Source organism: Nannobrachium achirus (genome assembly GCF_963921795.1).
Source record: "Nannobrachium achirus genome assembly, chromosome: 3".
Taxonomy (NCBI): Eukaryota; Metazoa; Chordata; class Actinopteri; order Myctophiformes; family Myctophidae; genus Nannobrachium; species Nannobrachium achirus.
The window spans coordinates 41,939,726-41,958,174 of record NC_137812.1 but is presented as its reverse complement, the minus strand read 5'-3'; the positions used below and the strand labels follow the sequence as shown (position 1 = coordinate 41,958,174).

Genomic DNA, 18,449 nt, shown 5'->3' with positions numbered 1-18,449 from the left:
GGATAGAAAACAACGGAACTGCTGCCCTACAATCACACAGCACAATCCGCCAAACAATGTGATGAAGTCTACCATGTTAACCTTACATCATTGTTAACCTTACATAATCCACACCAAACTTCCTTTAAAACCGCTCTGAAAGGTCACTTACAGGTGGCTGCAACTTGAAGCTGGTAAAAAGACAAAGCCTATCCTCACCTCCCCCTCACCCGGCTACTATAAATATACCATTTATTTCATTTTTTCGACTGTCTCATGATGATATTTTATTTGTCTGTCATTGCGACCGTAGGTCGCATTTACTACCAAAACCTCCACCGGCTGTCTGTCTGTCAGTGAGTGAGTCCGTCACACTTTTGCCCTGCTCATATCTCCACAACCGTTGCCCCCATCCATGCCAAATTTTGCACACACACTCCTTGACTGCCAAACTACAACCTCCAAGGACCCCCGGAGCCCCAGGGACCCCCAGGTCCCTGGGGGGACCCCCAGATGTAAAAAATGACCAAATGTGCTCACACGTCACACGTCACATTTTTTCCCTGCTTATATCTCCGCACCCGTTGACCCGATCCATGCCAGATTTTACACACACACTCCTTGCCTGCCAAACTACAACCTCCAAGGACCCCCGGAGCCCCAGGGACCCCCAGGTCCCCGGGGGACCCCCAGATGTAAAAAATGACCAAATGTGCAAAAATGACCAAATGACCACCCCAACGGGGCTGCTCACGGGGAATTCCCGGGGACAACCGACTCCTGGTGCTCCAGAACGGATGCAAAAGTGGTGGCGCCCCCAGTGGAGGACCCCCTGCCACTGCAGCGCACATAAAATGCCGTAACTCGGGCTAGGAGCGTCTGGGAGAGCCGGGGCCGGTACCTATTCGTCCGCCAAGGCAACGCGGAGACCCCACCCCTCATTTCTCACATGGCCCTATTCTAGCGCCACCTTCAGGCCGATTTTTAAAACACATTTTTGGACACTGCTCCTACAGTTTTTGCCCTAAAATCACGAATATCACTACACAGCATGTCTACACTCATGTCATCAACATGGATCAGGAAGATTTTGGAAAAACAAATTTTAGCCCTATTTGTGGAGATAAGCCACCTACGGTCGCTTATCTCCCGATTAGGGAGTCTTACTGGTTTAATGTTGTATGAGTATGAGTTGTAAAAAGGGACCCCAATTGAAACAAGCCTGTCCTTTTAACTATTATGCAAACTTAGTGTTCTGTCAGTCAATCAATCAATCAATCAATCAATCAATCAATCAATCAATCAATCAACCAGTGGTTCCTAAACTTTATTAGCTTGAGACCGTCTATGCTTGAGACCCAAATTATATTTTCATTTCCTTTTTTTTTTTTCATGATGGTTATTTTTCTTTTTATTGCAGAAGGAAACGGCGTTCCTACCCATTGTGTGCATATCCGGTCTAGAGCGGATACGTCATACGGTATGCGGATGCGGTAGGCGGATTCTAGACCGGATCAGGACCGGATATGGCTACTGTACTTTCCTGGGCTTCCCGCGCGCCAGTAGGTTGGGTCATGACATCATGTAATGTTTTCGTTTTGAACGAGTGCGCGAGTCTGCAGCAACAAGGTCCATAGAACGTCTAGTATCCATGTCATAATAAGAGCTATTCTCGTGGAGCACATGCTTCACAACAGCAGTGAGCTGACATATTGATTGGTAAGTGTTTACTCTTCTAGGTTTTGCTCATCATGTTTACACGTTAATCCATGTTGTTGCCTCAAAAAAGGCGACAGCATTCAGGACAATCAGGAGGCAGATGTGGTACAGTTGTTGTTGTGTTGTTACATTTTATTATACATCTCAGGAACAGCCATTAGAGTCACTGCTGTTTTCTGCTTACATTGTTCTTTATTTACGAGCATCTGGGTTAAAGGTCTGCAAACAAACCCGAAACTTTATAAAAGTTATGAAACCAATCTGCGAGACAGAGAATGTCAACAAAACTACAAACTAATATAGCACATATTTCTTGGGGAATAATTCCTCTTTGAATATTTTATTTTCCTCGGTTTAGACTCCAACAAGTGTGTTTTGGGTACCTTATAGAAGCATACATGTACAGTACGTGACGTACCTGCTGTTTAGTATCCAAAATAAAACGTCTCTATTCTGTGGTTGGAGGTGGCTACTCTTTGACGTGGTGTGGGAGGGGTGGCTAGCTAGGACATCTGCTGGATGACAAGTAATACTGCAGTGTCTGAAGCTCCGCATCAGAAGCACCTTTTGCCACAGCAGGTTTTGCACACGTGTAAATAACTAAGATAAAAATGGGTGAAATTCGTTTTTGTTGTTTTCAGGAAGAAAAGGAAGAGGGGGTGGGCACAGAGAGCAGGGAGAGAAAGAAAAACAGATAAACATGTCAAGGATATACAAGGCAACACAAGACATACACATTATATACAGTATGTACCAGCTATATTAGACATAAGGTTGGACACAAACTCATAAAGGTGGTAGCACTAAAAGTTGGTCCTCAGACTCCTCACAGCAAGCAGCTATGTACATGAGATTAGACATTAATTTGGTCTCAAGCGGGAGAACCATGTTCAAATCCTAATGGATTTAAAGCTTTAACGAGTAATTTCTGTTTTCTTAAAATGTTCTTCTAAGTTGTCATGACTGTATCACTGTGGTAACTTCTATCCAACACCTTCCCCTCTAAGGGGCCGATTCATTCTCCACTTTTAGAGACGAATTTACTTTGGTTCGGCTCTGTCCAAACTACAATATGACGTCATTCAGAGGTTCGGGGGGCGGGTAGGCTACCGTCATTAATTCGGCTGTTCGGTCAGGTGCCACCGAGATTTTGTGACTCCCCGAACCGAACCGAAATAAATTCAGTTCTAAAAGTGGAGTATGAATCGGCCCTAACATGGTTGCTTTTTTATGTAGGTGAAGCTTGTTCTGTAAGTTGATCAACGGCCAAACACCTACAAAATATGAGTGAAGCCAGAATGAAGAGGAGTGAAGAGCGACGGATGAAGGTTGAGCTGCTGGCTCAGTCTTTCCAGAAGAGTCCTCTTCCCTCCCGCTACAAACCCAGACTGCAGCCGTGGCAGCCGTCCTCTGTATGGAGACTGTTCCCTCGTCAGTGTCTGGCGATCAGCTTCGCTAAGAGCTGCAAAGAGGTAATGTTTGGTTTACATTCTATTTGGTTACCTTTGTATACCTTCTCAGTTTCAAATGGATAAAATGACTTTGTAGTGTGTGTAGCAAAGGTTTTGCTGGTGGTTTTTGTTATCTTTTCTGTACCTCAGAAAACTTCATCAATTCTTGTGTGAAAGCGGTTTCTAGTTGATCAAGAAAAGGTGCATGTGTAACTTTGTGCCCTCTATCTCAGGATGTGCATGTTTTTGCACTGGAAAAGGAAAACACCTCCTTGGGTCAAAGGATGTATTTAGTCACCAGTTACACCGAGCTTTGGCATTACTACAGGTTTGTAACATTATTACTGCTGCATTATTACTACAGAACAAAACCATGAAAACTGGAGTGCATTCATGGCAATCTAACCAACTCTCATCAGGACCTACCAGCAGTCCCTGATGCATTGCTATGAAGTGATTCCAGAGGGGGCAGTTTGTAAGCTGTACTTTGACCTGGAGTTTCATAGGCCCTCCAATAAAGGGCTTGATGGGAAATCAATGGTGTCCTCTCTTATCCAGGTAGGCTATAGTCCAGAACCTTTATCCACAATGTACAGTAGCCAAACACCACATATTCTGTCTACATACTGAACCAGATAAACGTTGAGCATTCACTAGTCTCTGCTTTGTGTGTTGTCAGTATGTTTGTGATAAGCTGTTGGAGGTCTATGGGATTGCATGCTCTGGAGAAGATGTCCTGAATCTCGACTCCAGTACAGAGGACAAGTTCAGCCGTCATCTTATCTTCATCCTACCAAATGCAGCTTTCAATGACAACCTACATGCTGGTATGTTGTTATACACAGTGTAGCCTAGCAGGCTTATAGAAAAAAGTATAATTCAATACGGCTGTAAATGTTTGATTCAGAGGGAGAGTATTCTCGCAAGCCCAATTGTTGTCTCCCACAGGAGCACGGAAGCTCTGAAAATTATCCGGAGGTAAAGTGGATGTGACGCCTTTACAGTTGCTCAAATTTGTCTTAACATGAATCCAAATAATCAAAGCAAATATAGCTAGCTGCTTATCAGAAATGGGAATTAAAATGTAAAGATATTTAAAAATATATTTGACGAACAGATGTTGTCATCATTCCTTTCCCTTCCTTCAGGATGTGTAGTTCCAGACTCGGAGATTGTGGAATAGTTGTCTGGCTACGCGAGACTAGGGGGAAAGGGGAAATCTTTGTTGTTCCAGCAGGGGAATTCAATTTCAGCTTCATCCAGCTGATGGCTGTTCAAATAGTTGTGTTCACTCATGAGAGAGCAGTTAGGGGTCAAGTGTCGTGCTCAGGGATACTTCGACACTGGGGCATTGAATCGGGGACCCTCTATTTCCCAGAATAGAGGGTCTACCCATTCAGCTACCGTATGACCGCCCATTCAGTTGATGTTAAACCCTTCATTCACTCTGTGATTTACGTATTTTTCTCTCTGATATTCACTTTAGGTCGATTCATCCATGCCATTCTACAACCAGTTCTGATTACCTTTAAAAAAGGAAGTCAGCCAGACATTGGTGTGAATTCAATGGCAGAGGGCAATGGAACACAGTATGTACTTAAGTTTGTAAATCTAAATGGACTTAACAGTTGTAATGACTCATATACCGGTACACATGTATAATGTATATGCAATAGGGTATAATGTACAGCAGTGGTTCTCAAAGGGTTCTGGGGAGTACATTTAGCATCACAATCAATTGAACCACTTTAAACCTCTATGTACTTGGGCGCAAAGCGATGCAGTGTGAACATCTAAAAAGTTTGAAAAAAAGTGAAAACATTTTAAGAACACATCTTGTAATGTAGGAGGCCCCTGCCACAAATTATTTTCTGGTTGGGGTCGACAGCCTAATACATAATTAATTTGGGGGTCCTTGATATGTAAAGGTTTGAGAACAAGTTTATACAGTAAGACCATGGCTATAACTCAGGAAGTTTGTTTATTGACAGTGGAGGAAAACCTGATCCCACGGAGATGATGGCGAATCCACAGGCCAAGAGGTGGAAACCAAATGAAAGAGATCTCAGCTTCCTTGTGGTGAAAAACAAAGATGGGCAAGAATGTCTCTTTGTAGATCTTGGTAAAAGATACTTGACACAAAATATATATATATATTCTTGATGCAATCTTATTGTGTAAAACCTGCCAGAATGTACTTTTTGAATCTGTGACCATTTACATAAACAGGTGTATATACCAAGAACAGAAACTTTCGCCTCTACAAATCATCAAAGGTTGGAAAGAATGCTGCGTTCAGTGTTGCAGAGGACAATACATTTATTGCCAAGCCTGAAAGGAACATTTCTGCAGAAGAACGCATATTCTTGTCTTCCTTAGTCTGCAATGTGAGGTACAGTGATCAGTGATCACACTTATCCAGTTTCATACAGTTGTTTTAACCACTTAAACAGTATACTAATACTTGACTGAGGTTGCCTCTGTGCTTGGTCTGCTCGCTTAGTCTACACAAAGTATCTTAAGTGAAAATAGTCAAGCTCAGTAACTATTTTCACAGAAAATTCACCCTAATGCGGATGGTAGGATTCAATTGGTTAACTGAGCCTTGCATTAGACACTATTCCTTTTGTCATCAGGTACACCGGTCAGAGAATTCTAACGTGGGACATCTCTGACACTGAGGAATCTATAACAAAGATGCCTAGTCAACAAAGATCAACAAGCATTTCATGTAATATTAAATTGAGAATATAGTTTTCAGTAATACTAACCATTACTATGGATGGGTAGCATTTACAATGCTTGCTTTTCATTCCTCACTGACAGGCACATTGGGTGGCTACCAGTTCTCTCCTTATCAAGAAGTGGACACCTTTGTTCTCACTGTGATTAAAAAGGATGCGATTCAAGGAAGTATGTGCTTTGCCTTCTATATAAAGACATGTATCAGAGTATAAGTCACTAGCAACACTTCACATTCCCCCCCCCCCCCCCCCCTTAATAGGCATAAGGCGATGGAACTACTTTGTCTCTGAGCAACTGCTGGTCTATGACATCCTGAAATACCGCTGGTGTGAGAATGTGGGCAGGTTCCATAAAAGCAACAACATCATGTGAGTCTTATTCATGTCATGTACAAGAGCTTGCTTTGCCTTCAAGTGCCCTATCTATATATAGTAAATTATTTTGTCTTTTCTGTAGGATTCTTGTGGATCTCAAAGAGGAAGTCTGGTACCAGAAGTGTCACGATCCTGCTTGCAAGAGTTTCAGATCCTCAAGTATGGAGTGGCTATAAGGGTTGTTACTGTTTGTTAAAGTCTGCATTTCAGACCCTCATGCATGGAGAGGAGTGGCTATAATGCTTGTTACTTTTTGTCAAAATACTGTTTATTCCACTGCATACTGTACATGAATGCAGTCTCAAACACATGCGATCAGAGTTCTATATATATATTTTTTTTTTTGTTTTTAAGATTTGTTTTTGGGCTATTTATACCTTTATTTCATAGGATAGTAGACTGACAGGAAAAGGGTCGTCCGGATCGGGAATCGAACCGGCGACACTAGCAGGCATCATAGCCTAGTATGTGGTATGCGCCAGTTCTCCTCCTATTGATACGTGACATTCAGTGAATGGGCCAAAACTGGGTGGCAACTATTCAGAAAGAAATTGGTTGTGCATTCCACAAGACTTTAGGGCAGTCCTTGATATTGGGACAGTGATATGTCTGTCTCACTCATACTGTTCATTGAATTTAATTTCTCTCCTCAAACGTGTCAATAGTAGTTGGATAGCTCTGATCATCTGCCTATGCGATACAAGCACCAATGTTACTAAAACGTGTTCCCTCTCAGGTTACCCACTACCACAGGACATTTGCATTAGCCACCTCATGACAAAGGTTTGTTTCTTTCATTTCACTTTTTATTCAACAAAGCACCAGTAGATGGCGTTACTCAATTTGACAAAGTGTCTGGGAATCTTTAGCAGCTTTGTTTGAAATGCTCAAATAAGTACAGTTCTTTGTGAATGAAAACAATATCGTCATTGTCCTTTTTACGACAGGACGAGGAGCACCAGGCATATCTGATGGACGATGTTGGTAACATTGAGCTCAGGCAGGCATCAGGCCACGCCTCACAAGGCACAGCACAACTAGAAGAGGTGGCTGAGGTTTGGGAAGATGGAGCCGATGACGAGGCCTATTTTGAAGCAATGGAGGACTATGAGAGGAGTACAGACTGTACAGGGACGGTCTCAGACCAGCTTCTGCTCCAATGCATGGAGGAGTTTGAGTCCAGTTAGCAGATCTCATATCAGCTTCTGCCTAAATGCATGGCAGTAGAGTTTGCAGATCAGCTTCTGACAAAATGCATGGCAGGTGTTGAGTGCTACATTTGTCACGGGGTATTGTTAAGTGTTATTAAATTATTAAGACTGTAACTTAAGGAACTTGTTTTGGCAATAATTTTAAAAAGAGCTAAATATGTATTTAATATATTTGAAAGTCACTGTCTAGAATTACCATCATATTGTAAGGAAACAAACAAGACATTAGAAGTGTTTCTTTGGTACAGTAGAGTATAATGATATATTTTAATTTATTTTTTTGCCCAAGCACAAAACACTTGTCCAGAATTAACAGTTTGGACCCTTTATTTTCTTGTTAAATAGCATTAGCTTGCAGTGGTGTTACACCCAGCTTCATTCAATATTGTGAGATCCTTGCACTGGAGGTCATGAGTTGTTGGGAGATAAACTGTCAAGTAAGGATGGCTTGAACAATCAATTACAATACCTTGAAACATTACATGGCCTCTATGAGAGATAAAACCCTTTTAATGATGCACAGAAAAGACCATTAATCAATATACAGTATATGCACAGTGATGAGTTCACAAATAGTTCTGTTTTTCTCAAGAAAATAGTTTCTTCTCGTCCAGGGCAGTTTGTAACAGTTTTGATTCTACAAATGTAAAACCCTGTTAAACAAAACCAGCAAATAAATGAACTGCTACAGAAAAGGGTCATTGTTTAGAGCCCGGCCGATGTATCGCTTTTTGGATGACATCAGTATCAGCAATTTTGTAGCCGATGTATCCCAATCATACATCTGAACATTTTCAGAGCTGTTCAAAAATAGCAGATTTACAAGCTCACAACGCATTGTACAATTTATTACAAAATATTGGTCAAAACATAGGTTATCGGTGGTCTAGGACTCCAAAAATCTGGCATCGGTCGGGCTCTAAAAATGTTGAAATGTGAGACCAATGCCTATAAAAATACATAGTGATGTTGCTCACCTACCAGTAAGTAATTAAACTGACTGCAACACCAAATTGTTATGCATAAATACATCAAACATTTGATGGTGAAAGACATTTGAATCATCACTGGCTCTGAGAACATTTACATTGAGATCGCGGTCACAGTATTCAATTCTATTACAGTACAGTGGCCCTTTTAAAAAGGAGGGACAGACCATAAAGTATAGACGACAACAATACCATAAGAAATGTCTTGTTTCAGTCCAACTTGACTTGTAACAACATCTCACAAGAAATCCTATTAAATCCTGCTAAATAAACAATTCTGCGATTGACTACATTGAAATGGCTAGATAATAAATGGCACCTCTTGCCTACATATTAAAATCCTCAGTGTTAAATTAACACTGAGCATGTATACATTTATACATAAGAGGATTTTACTGTGTACAGCATTAGGAACCATGGGAATGCAGGAAATGTCTAATGCATTATCGACCATTATACAAATAGATTTTCTCTCCAGATATACTATTTACAGGTTCAATGATGACATTAAATATAAACTTAAATAGAAATCCAAAATATTAAATAAAATTGTATATAAATAGCCAATGTTTGTCTTTGTTGGGGGGGAAAAAAGTTAAGTTTACTTTGTAACAGCTTTGTAGTTCTAAACAAAAATCCAAGAGTAAAAACAAAAAAGGCTCATTTTAAAAAGGGTAAATTGACTGGCACTTTCTGACCAGGCATCATAACGATCTATGTACTGTGGTCAGACTGCAGTTAAGGCATCAATGAGGCACATTTCTCCTTGTTTGCTATACCTCTTCTCCGAGTTACTTGTGGTATTACCACGTTTCTGGAGACTGGGACATACTCGTACTTGACAAGCCATTTACAGCAAGGGACATGGAGGATATTGTTGTTCCCCAAAGAAAACGAGACGGGGATAAAGCAGGTTAACCTGGGATTCCAAGTTGTGAGACATAACCGGTTACTTACAGGTGAATAAGGAATATCTGATTCAGGATTTAGGTTCCAAATGATTGTCATCATTCCCTAATCCATCGTCAGGACTCACATCTTAATCTTGGCATAGAGAGCATCAATCTGCTCTCTAAAGTGGCTGCGAATCTCAGTCCTCTTGGCCTTCAGGGTGGGCGTCAGCAGACCATTCTGCACAGAAAACATCTCTGTTTGCAGAACAATGTCCCTCACCTGCAGAGAAGATGGACACACGGATGATGCCCAATGTTTAATTAGCCCATTTAGAACGGGTAAACATTATTGTGTATCATTATTTTATGCTTTAACTATCGAAAAATAGCAGATATACAAGCTCACAGCGCACCGAGTGCCGTGCTGCGAGCTTGTAGATCTATTTTTGAAAAATCCTGAAAATTAGAATTTTGACCAGATTCTATAAGTGTCTTTTGAATCCTTCTAAGGTTTTTTGAAAAACCTGTGTTTCTATGTCAGCAATCTGGCCAGCCATCGTCAAAGAAAAGGTCCTTTTCACTTAACTGGAGCTCAGTTAGTCTGTTCCTGAGAGACTACTATGTCAGTGGTTCTCAAACTTCTTTCATGTGAAGGACCCCCAAAATGATATTTATTTGGCCACGGACCCCCATCTCAAAATATTTAGTTCCAGGGACCCCCCAGAAGCAAATTTTGAGTTACAAACGTTCGCTTTGACAATTCATAATATTCAAAGATTTGCACACATTTTTACGACTTTTTCAAAAATAGCAGATCTACAAGCTCGCAGCACGGCACTCGGTGCCGCGCTGTGAGCTTGTATATCTGCTATTTTTTAATAGTTAAAGCATCCAATAATTTTAGGCCTAAATGGGTTAGAGCAGACAGATTGTAAAGAACTAGAAAGAAGCCACGATGTAAATAAATACATTGTCATATTACGCATAAGTGAGTAGTTTACTAAAGTAAACACACAATAATTACCTGTTCAAAAGACTTAAGTCCCCCTTCTTTCCCCAACATCAGAATGTCCTCCATAATGGCCTGCTTTATATCCTAAAATAGTCATGGCAAAAAGTCAGATCAAAACATGTAACAACATGTAACAATGCTTACCAAGTGCATTTGGATCAGTAATGATGATAAATATAACCTTGTTTTTGCAGAGTTCAGCGTAGGATCCCTCAATCCCTCTCTTCTTGGCCCAACCAGGTAAAAAGTCAGGATCAGGTACCACTATGCCCACCAAGCATGCCTTAAAACAGTGACATTATACACTAGATTACAATCTGCATTAACCTGCCCAGATGTATTAGTAGCCAAATTATAACGTCTTAATGTTTGCAGCATATTTGTATAGTAGGCAAAATTACAGCCATAATAATATACTGTATATATATATTATATATCACAAGATCACTCACCTGCAGGCTGTCACCGTGGACAAACACTTGAGCCACTGGATCACTACGATTGTAGATATTTTCAATTTTCTCAGGGGCAATGTATTCTCCTTGGGCCAGCTTAAAAATGTGCTTCTTTCTATCAATGATCTTCAATGTGCCATTCTGCAAAATAGTGTGGCGGGGGGGGGGGGGGGGGTCATTGAAATAATAAGTTGTGTTGACAATGGATTCAGTATGACAATTCAGTCTCCTCCGCTTTCATAGAGATACTTACAGGTAGCCACTTCCCAATGTCTCCCGTGTGCAGCCAACCATCCTGGTCAATCGCCTCAGCAGTTTTCTCTGGGTCTTGTAGGTACCCTTGGAATACGTTTGGTCCTTTAATACACACCTAGCAAGGAAAAATATATTGTGAAAATTACATGTAATATGTACAGTACATGACCTGCTGGAGAAGCAGTGTTCCAGTTTAGCTGTAATATAAACAAGTAAAAAGTTAAGAGCAGTGATTTCTTATATAAACAAGTAAAAAGTTAAGAGCAGTGATTTCTTATATAAACAAGTAAAAAGTTAAGAGCAGTGATTTTTCTTACATTATACGATCACCTTTGTTGCCATTCCAATCTGGCTAAAGTCTGTTATTTGTTTTTCTGTTGGATTTTCATTTGTGATTTCAATAAATCTAACTCAGTTTGTGGCCTTGACCCCATCTCTGAATGTTCATTGTTGTACAAGGGTGAGAGGGAGTATGTGAAAGTGTGCTTGTCTTGTGATAAGTGACTTCCCATATTCATTTACTTGATGGCTAACTAAACCAGCCATCCTCACCTCTCCCTCCCCATTGGCTGCCAGGTAGTTCATTTCAGCCACATCCACCAGCTTGATAGAATTGCAGGGTAGAGGAGGCCCAACATGACCTGAAAAATATAAAAATTACATCAGTCAAGACAATGGCATCAATTAACACAACTTGGCTCGGCAACACCACCAGAAACTACCATTTGAGTTTCCAACTAGTGCATATACTGTATAATTGTGCTCATCTGCAGCAATATCTCTTAACTTGTGACAAATTGACAATATTGATTTAATTACCTGCTGTCCAGTCCCCAGGCATTGACATGGAGCATCCTGCTGTACATTCAGTCTGGCCATAACCTTCATAAAACTGGGATGAAGTTGGACATGTTCTGAAGTTACATTTAGACACAATCACAGTCATCTATGAAAAGGAGTAACCAAGGAACAGGCAGACATGCTAACCTGACAGCCGAGAGCAGCCCTTAGGAAAGTAAGGACGGTTGGGGACACTGGGGCAGCTCCTGTAATCATGAGCCTCACACGGCCACCCAGGCTAGCCTGATAAGAGCAACCAAACAAGAACAATGTAAGATAATCGAAAGTCTAAAATCAGGAATTTCAATTTCATGAATCGAGACACTGGTTCTCATTTATAAACAGAAAGTGTGACGGTAATCATTTTTATGCAACTTTTGGAGTGGATTGAACATTAAAAGCTTCTCGAGTGTTTAGTTTTTTTTTGGAGAAAATAAGCAATTCTTGTCAAGTGACATGGTGGAGCTAACAGTCTAGATGTACAGTATGCTTTCAATCACATACTGTAAATGGGAAACGTGACTCGTAATACATTCAAAGAATATCCATGAGGTGGTAAAAATGTACCTGAACTTTTTGAAAGATGAGTTTATCCCACATGCTGTCCTTTCTGACTATGCCACTTCTAAGCTCCGCTTCCTTCCTCCGGGTGGCAAAGTCTAGCAACCATCGTTTGAGCGGCGTGTTGGCCTGACCAAAAATCTGGAAAGAAGTCAACAACCTCCCATTTTAGGCTTGCGGGAATCAAGTAAAGGTTCAAGTGAATCGTTCACGGTAAATCCTCAGTGTTCATTTATCCACCTGTACCTCCGAGAGAGACCCTCACAGGTACAACTGTTTACATTTGTAGTCCCTCTGAGATGAATTAATTCTGATGAGGAAACATGGATTTTTGTCTGACCTTATCAAACATGCGGTTGAGAAGACGAGGGACAACAGGGAAGACTGTTGGCTGCAGGGCCTTTAAGTCGTCCATCAGCAGACGGATGTCCCCCTGGAAGTAGCCGATCCTTCCACCATGGATCAGGATGACACCCTGGTTTAAATGGTTAACAGTGTTAGTCTATCACAGTGGTTCTCAACCTGTGGGTCGGGACCCAAATTATTTCGGGGGGTCCCCAGATGATTAACTCACCCACCGCTATTTTTAAGACCCTTCTAATGGTCCACACCGCCAGGATTTTGCCTACCTTTAACGTGGGCGCGCGCGCGAATCCATTGCGCGATGGTTCACCGATTGCATTCACAATACGATCCAGGCACGGTAAGCAACAAAGCACTACAGCCTTCCATCGCTCAAAGCGAAACCGACGGAGCGCCACGCTGGTGTTGCACAACATTGAACCGGATGACATTTCGGCAGACAGGATACAGGCGTCGTTGTCCCGCCCCCCCATTTCCGTTCTGGAACATCCAGATCCGTTTTTTGTGAATAGGGCGCTTCCATAGAGCGCTATGGACGGCGAATCGGCGATCATACTTTTGTTTTATAGTTATTAAAGCTAATTGATAACTCGTCATATTCGTCATAAGCAGAGTGGACCCATAACTATAGCTCGTCAAACTCGACATATGCAGTGGGTGAGTTAACTTAATGTGCAACATTGTTTCCTCACTCAACAGTAAACAAATCAACATAAAGTTTAAGTGGATATAGAGGGCATCTGCACATTTCTAAAGTGACAATTTAAGGAACTTTATAATACCTCTAAAATGACAAAGCATTGGCAAAATATTGATCAAAATAGCCAATCTACATGCTCACAACGCCTTGCAATGTGAGGCGTTGTGAGCATGTAGATCTGCTATTTTCATAATAGAACCTTGTTTTACAGTACAAGATGTAACTCTTTTTGCTCGTCAGGGTGGGGGGTGCCAAGTTAAAATAATATTATCTCGGGGGTCACGGCCTGAAAAGGTTGAGAACCACTGTTCTATCACTCCTAAGAGTGCAGACATATTTGGCCACAAGAGGGCACTGTTATGCAAAGAATCTGTGCATCTTATGCGTTTTAAATGTGAACTGCCAGTGCTGAGCCTGAATGTTTTCAGTTACTACTGACAGATAATTAAGTTATCTTGAATCACAACTATTAATAGATCTGTGCATCTGATAATATATCTTATTCCATAGGTTTAAAACACAAGACAGTGGGAGCACAGACCAAACTAACACGTCGCTAGTACAGTAACTCTAAGCTGAAAACAGCTGTATGTTTATGTTACAACATGCCGTACGGCCCGTACCGGCCATCATGTAAACACTGTGAGTTTGCATGTAAACACACACACACACACATCATCCCCTTGAAATTTCAGGGCAAAAACTGATAAAAAACATACCTCCACAACCCGCTCAAACATGTGTGCTAGAGGGAGATATGACATATGAATATCATGTACATCCAGCATGCAGTGCACCTGTGGAAGAGAAAAAAAAACCACATGCACACACCGCACACGCACACAGGTCAAGCAAGGCATACCTCTACAACCCTCTCAAACATATGGGCCAAAGGTAGGAAGGAGATGAGACAATCTGTATTACTGGGCTCGAGAATGCCCTGGATCACACACACACACACAGGTAAGACACATGGATTGACAGAAAAGAGAAGAAAAGACAGGGGAAAATGACAACTAACAACTGACTTGGATGAAGTACAATTGGAAATATATTTATTATTTATCTCAGCATGCATTCAGCAATGTAATACTGCTACTTCTAATGATAATTACTGAAAATCTCAGGACATGCCCAATTTTGGGCATGTCATTATATTGTTAAAACAAAAGTTGTCAAAGACGTTCAAAAATAGCAGAAATAGCTCATCTACAAGTTCACAATGTGTCGCAGCTTGTAGATCAGCTATTTTCTCTATTCATCGTACGACAAATTATATGTGGCTTAAGTGGTTAGCATTTGAAAAATGTATTTGGGCTGAGTCCGAGTACAGGATCTGAAACCCACGGTAAGATTCTGAATAGTGTAAATGTCCCAACATCATTTATACGACTAAAGATAAAAAAAACATTATTCAATACTTTGGATCAGTCCATTGATCAAATTCCAAAATTAGATGGTACAGTCAGACAGTTTATCTCATGTCTTTGCTTACCTCTGTTATTCTAATGAAAGCTGCAGTGTTGGAGATGACATTTCCATGGGTCAGCAAAGCACCCTTTGGGTTTCCTGTGAAGAAAACGGCAGTTAAATCGTATTGATGATATTGATTAACTGACTATTACTTATAATTATATGTCATAATACAGTAGCAGATCTACACGCTCATAACACATTGCAATGCAATGTGTTGTGAATGATGTATAGTAGATCGTCTATTTTTGACAAAGAGATTGCTGTAGAGGGAGAAAATGAGGCGGCCAAAGATAGACCCCTGAGAGTTCCCAGTCAACAAAGTACTGTATACAGTAAATGGGGTTTAAGTGGTTAATTTACTATACTGCATGTAAATATAAACTCCGTACCTGTGGTTCCACTGGTAAAGCAGACTAATGCAAGGTCTTCTGGGATAGGGGGCTGCAAACAGATAACAAACAAATCAGAACATGAAACCATTTAACCCATAACAATGACATACAGTAGAACAGTAATTCATTTAAGCACTTTACTAAGCCATTTGACAAGTGCTGAAGTCTAGTTCAATCAATCTAAACCATAAACATACTATCTTCATATGTGACGCAGTACAGTAGATCACATTAAAATGTAGGCTTTAACAGAAGCAATTAACAGAAGAAAGAAACCCTGCACACTGTTTTCAAATGCATTTAAAAATGAGAAACAACATTTTTTAAATGGGAAGCAAAACATTTTTTTGCATTCGAAAACAATGTGCAGGACTTTAGGTTTTAAGTGTGTCAGACAGTCCAACATACCTCTGGATTCTGATGGTTGGCTTCACCAATCGCCTGTGAAGACAAACATGTTTTGACAAATATGACTCAGTCCAACATCTTTTACATCATTAATTAAGAATACATGCAACAAAACAAATGAATAAAAAGTAACAATAACAAAGTCCTGCAATCAATTCAGTAAATGTCTTGTTGCTCTCACCTCAAATGCGTTCAGACTAAGAACCTCAATGCCACATTTCTGCCCCTGAGTCACCAGTTCACTATCAAAGGCCTCCATGAGGACAATGGCTGTTACTGTGTGCTGCTTTCCACCGACGCATTCAAAAATTAACCTAGCCTTGTCTGGTACATCACAGATCACAGTAGAGATGGTAGCTGGAATCACAAGGTACCATATTGAATTGATCTTGAGCAAAAGGAAAGCTCAACAATAATAGAAGACAGGGTAATATGTGATCAGACTGTAGATGGTGTGGTGCTTTGCGATGGAATGTTTCAAGGTGACCTCTAAACGTACCTTTGTCAATAATATAGCCAATGGCTTCTGTGCCTAGTGTGTCATACAGTGGAACTGCCACAAGGGAGTATGTGTAACAGGCCAGCTCTGAAATGGTCCACTGAAAAAACAAACAACAACAACAACATGGATCAGTCACATTAAGTATCAATCTAAGATAGATACTCTGTGGCTACACAAAAAAAGCTATCGGCATCTCTGCACTTGAAAAGGTAACAACATCTTGACCAATATATCCAGTAGAATGGAACAATGAGTTGCAGCAATGACATATCAATAACAATTTAGCAAGAATTGAAGAGCTATTAATGCAGACATGACACACACCAACATTCCATGATATACAAGGAGGTTCGTGTGTTATTAAGATGCTTATGGTCACAAGCTTTCGGGAACATTTTGTTATCGTTGGGTGGAAACCTGGTATATCCAAAACCGTTCCTTTTGTATTTATCATTTTAAAAATGATTCATAATAGTGAAAATAGCAGATCTACAAGCACACATCGCCTTGTGGTGCAAGGCGTTGTGTGCTTGTAGATCAGCTATTTTCACTAGTTTTGTGGGAGATACAAGGTTTCTGCCGACAGTGACGATTTGTAGTTCAGGATGTTGTTCCTGCTGTACAGACAGTCACAAATAAATATTCCTAAAAGTTTGTCTTTTTCCATTTGACCCAATATTTCTTTTCAGCTGATGCAAGTGGCCCACAGAAATGAGAAAAGCAAGAGTTTAGGAAGGGAGGAGAGTTGAAAAGTAAAAATTCAACAAAGCTCCTTTTATTTGTAGTAATCTTACCTCTGGCCTATTCTGGCCAAAAATGCCAATATATTTGTCTCCCGCTTTAGAGTGGCCTCTGTGCAGTAGAGCAGATCCAATATTCTCTGCTCTGTCAGCCACCTTGACAAAAGAGATGAAATAACTTAATTTTCCATCATGTATGGTAGGATTGAGTTAATTATCCACAAATATCCAAACCATAATCAAAAGCATAATCGAATAATCGAGAAGTAAAAAATCAATCAATCTATCTATCCATCTATCTACTTCACTGATGACGTGTCCAACTATCACCGTAAGGTGTATTAGTACAGTTCTACAGTATCTATCTATATATATCTATCTATCTATATCTATACTGTACACCCACACCCACACCCACAACAAACAAGTATAATCGCCTAAATCGATTAGACTGGTTAACCATTCCAAGTCCTGTATTATACTTGGTTGTACAATGGTAGCGTGTAAACATAGCCATCTAAAAAGCTTAGAACGTGTCGCATCACAACGCCTTGTGGACTTGAAGATCTGCTTTAAAAGAATAGTTAATCAATATTGAAATCAAGGCAAAAGTTTGAAATAACCGTGATATTGATTTGAACTAAATACCTTTTCAAATTATTACCCCACTTGCAGTACATATTAATCAGATACCCTTTTCTCATGGTAACAATCCGTTAGTATCCCTTGATAGTAGCTCACCTCTCTGTATGATAACCACTCATAAGGCTGGTTGGGTTTTCTTGATCCTAGGCAAGGTCCATTGTCTGTGTGGCAAGAAATTGCACTGAATGAATTATCATAAAGTTATAACATTAACCACTTACTGTAAGCCCTTTATACATCATTGTATGACAAATAGGGAAAACAATCTACAAGCTCACAATTCGTCCCAGTGCAATGCATTGGGAGCTTGCTAGTTTGTAGATCTGCTATTTTTGCCATGTTGAATCAGTGGCGTAAAAAGTACTCTCATTTCTTACTTAAGTAAAAGTATCAATACTGCAACATAGAAATACTCCATTACAAGTAAAAGTTCTGATTTCAAAATGTACTTGAGTAAAAGAACAAAAGTATTGGCATCAAAATGTACTTAACCCATTTAGGCCTAACCTATAGTTATCTACAAGCTCACAACACGTCGATGCGACGTGTTGTGAGCTTGTAGATCGGCTATTTTCAAATAGCCACGGTATAAAATAGGGCTAAAGTGTTAATATCAAAACCTCCACCGGCTGTCTGTCCGTCCGTCCCTCCGTCAGTCCGTCAGTCACGTCACGTCACACTTTTGCCCTACTCATATCTCCGCCATCGTTGCCCCTATCCATGTGAAATTTTCCACACA

The 18,449-nt window shown here is 40.5% G+C and overlaps 2 protein-coding genes across 2 annotated transcripts in view; one reads left to right on the top strand and one right to left on the bottom strand.

Annotated features, from left to right (window-relative positions):
• Positions 1-1,621: 1,621 nt before the first annotated feature.
• Positions 1,622-7,455, top strand: primpol (primase and polymerase (DNA-directed); the record flags this gene model as incomplete). Its single annotated transcript, XM_080722599.1, has 14 exons — positions 1,622-1,698; positions 2,935-3,170; positions 3,383-3,477; positions 3,569-3,707; positions 3,829-3,976; positions 4,636-4,738; positions 5,141-5,271; positions 5,379-5,541; positions 5,786-5,880; positions 5,976-6,062; positions 6,154-6,262; positions 6,351-6,427; positions 7,005-7,051; positions 7,216-7,455. Exons 2-14 carry the CDS (start codon positions 2,982-2,984, stop codon positions 7,453-7,455), a joined length of 1,623 nt encoding a protein of 540 aa, XP_080578725.1. The 5' UTR covers positions 1,622-1,698; positions 2,935-2,981.
• Positions 7,456-7,767: 312 nt separating this feature from the next.
• acsl1a (acyl-CoA synthetase long chain family member 1a) overlaps positions 7,768-18,449 on the bottom strand; it is a 31,754-nt gene continuing 21,072 nt past the window's right edge. Inside the window, exons 4-21 of the mRNA XM_080721083.1 lie at positions 17,807-17,871; positions 17,120-17,221; positions 16,323-16,422; positions 16,005-16,180; positions 15,824-15,856; positions 15,413-15,464; positions 15,043-15,116; positions 14,267-14,344; positions 12,825-12,959; positions 12,491-12,625; positions 12,071-12,166; positions 11,903-11,975; positions 11,636-11,724; positions 11,082-11,198; positions 10,826-10,969; positions 10,555-10,656; positions 10,386-10,457; positions 7,768-9,641 (exon numbers count right to left, since the gene is read on the bottom strand). Coding sequence (XP_080577209.1) covers positions 9,501-9,641; positions 10,386-10,457; positions 10,555-10,656; positions 10,826-10,969; positions 11,082-11,198; positions 11,636-11,724; positions 11,903-11,975; positions 12,071-12,166; positions 12,491-12,625; positions 12,825-12,959; positions 14,267-14,344; positions 15,043-15,116; positions 15,413-15,464; positions 15,824-15,856; positions 16,005-16,180; positions 16,323-16,422; positions 17,120-17,221; positions 17,807-17,871 — 1,784 coding nt within the window. The 3' untranslated portion in view covers positions 7,768-9,500. The remainder of the gene's footprint in view (positions 9,642-10,385; positions 10,458-10,554; positions 10,657-10,825; positions 10,970-11,081; positions 11,199-11,635; positions 11,725-11,902; positions 11,976-12,070; positions 12,167-12,490; positions 12,626-12,824; positions 12,960-14,266; positions 14,345-15,042; positions 15,117-15,412; positions 15,465-15,823; positions 15,857-16,004; positions 16,181-16,322; positions 16,423-17,119; positions 17,222-17,806; positions 17,872-18,449) is intronic.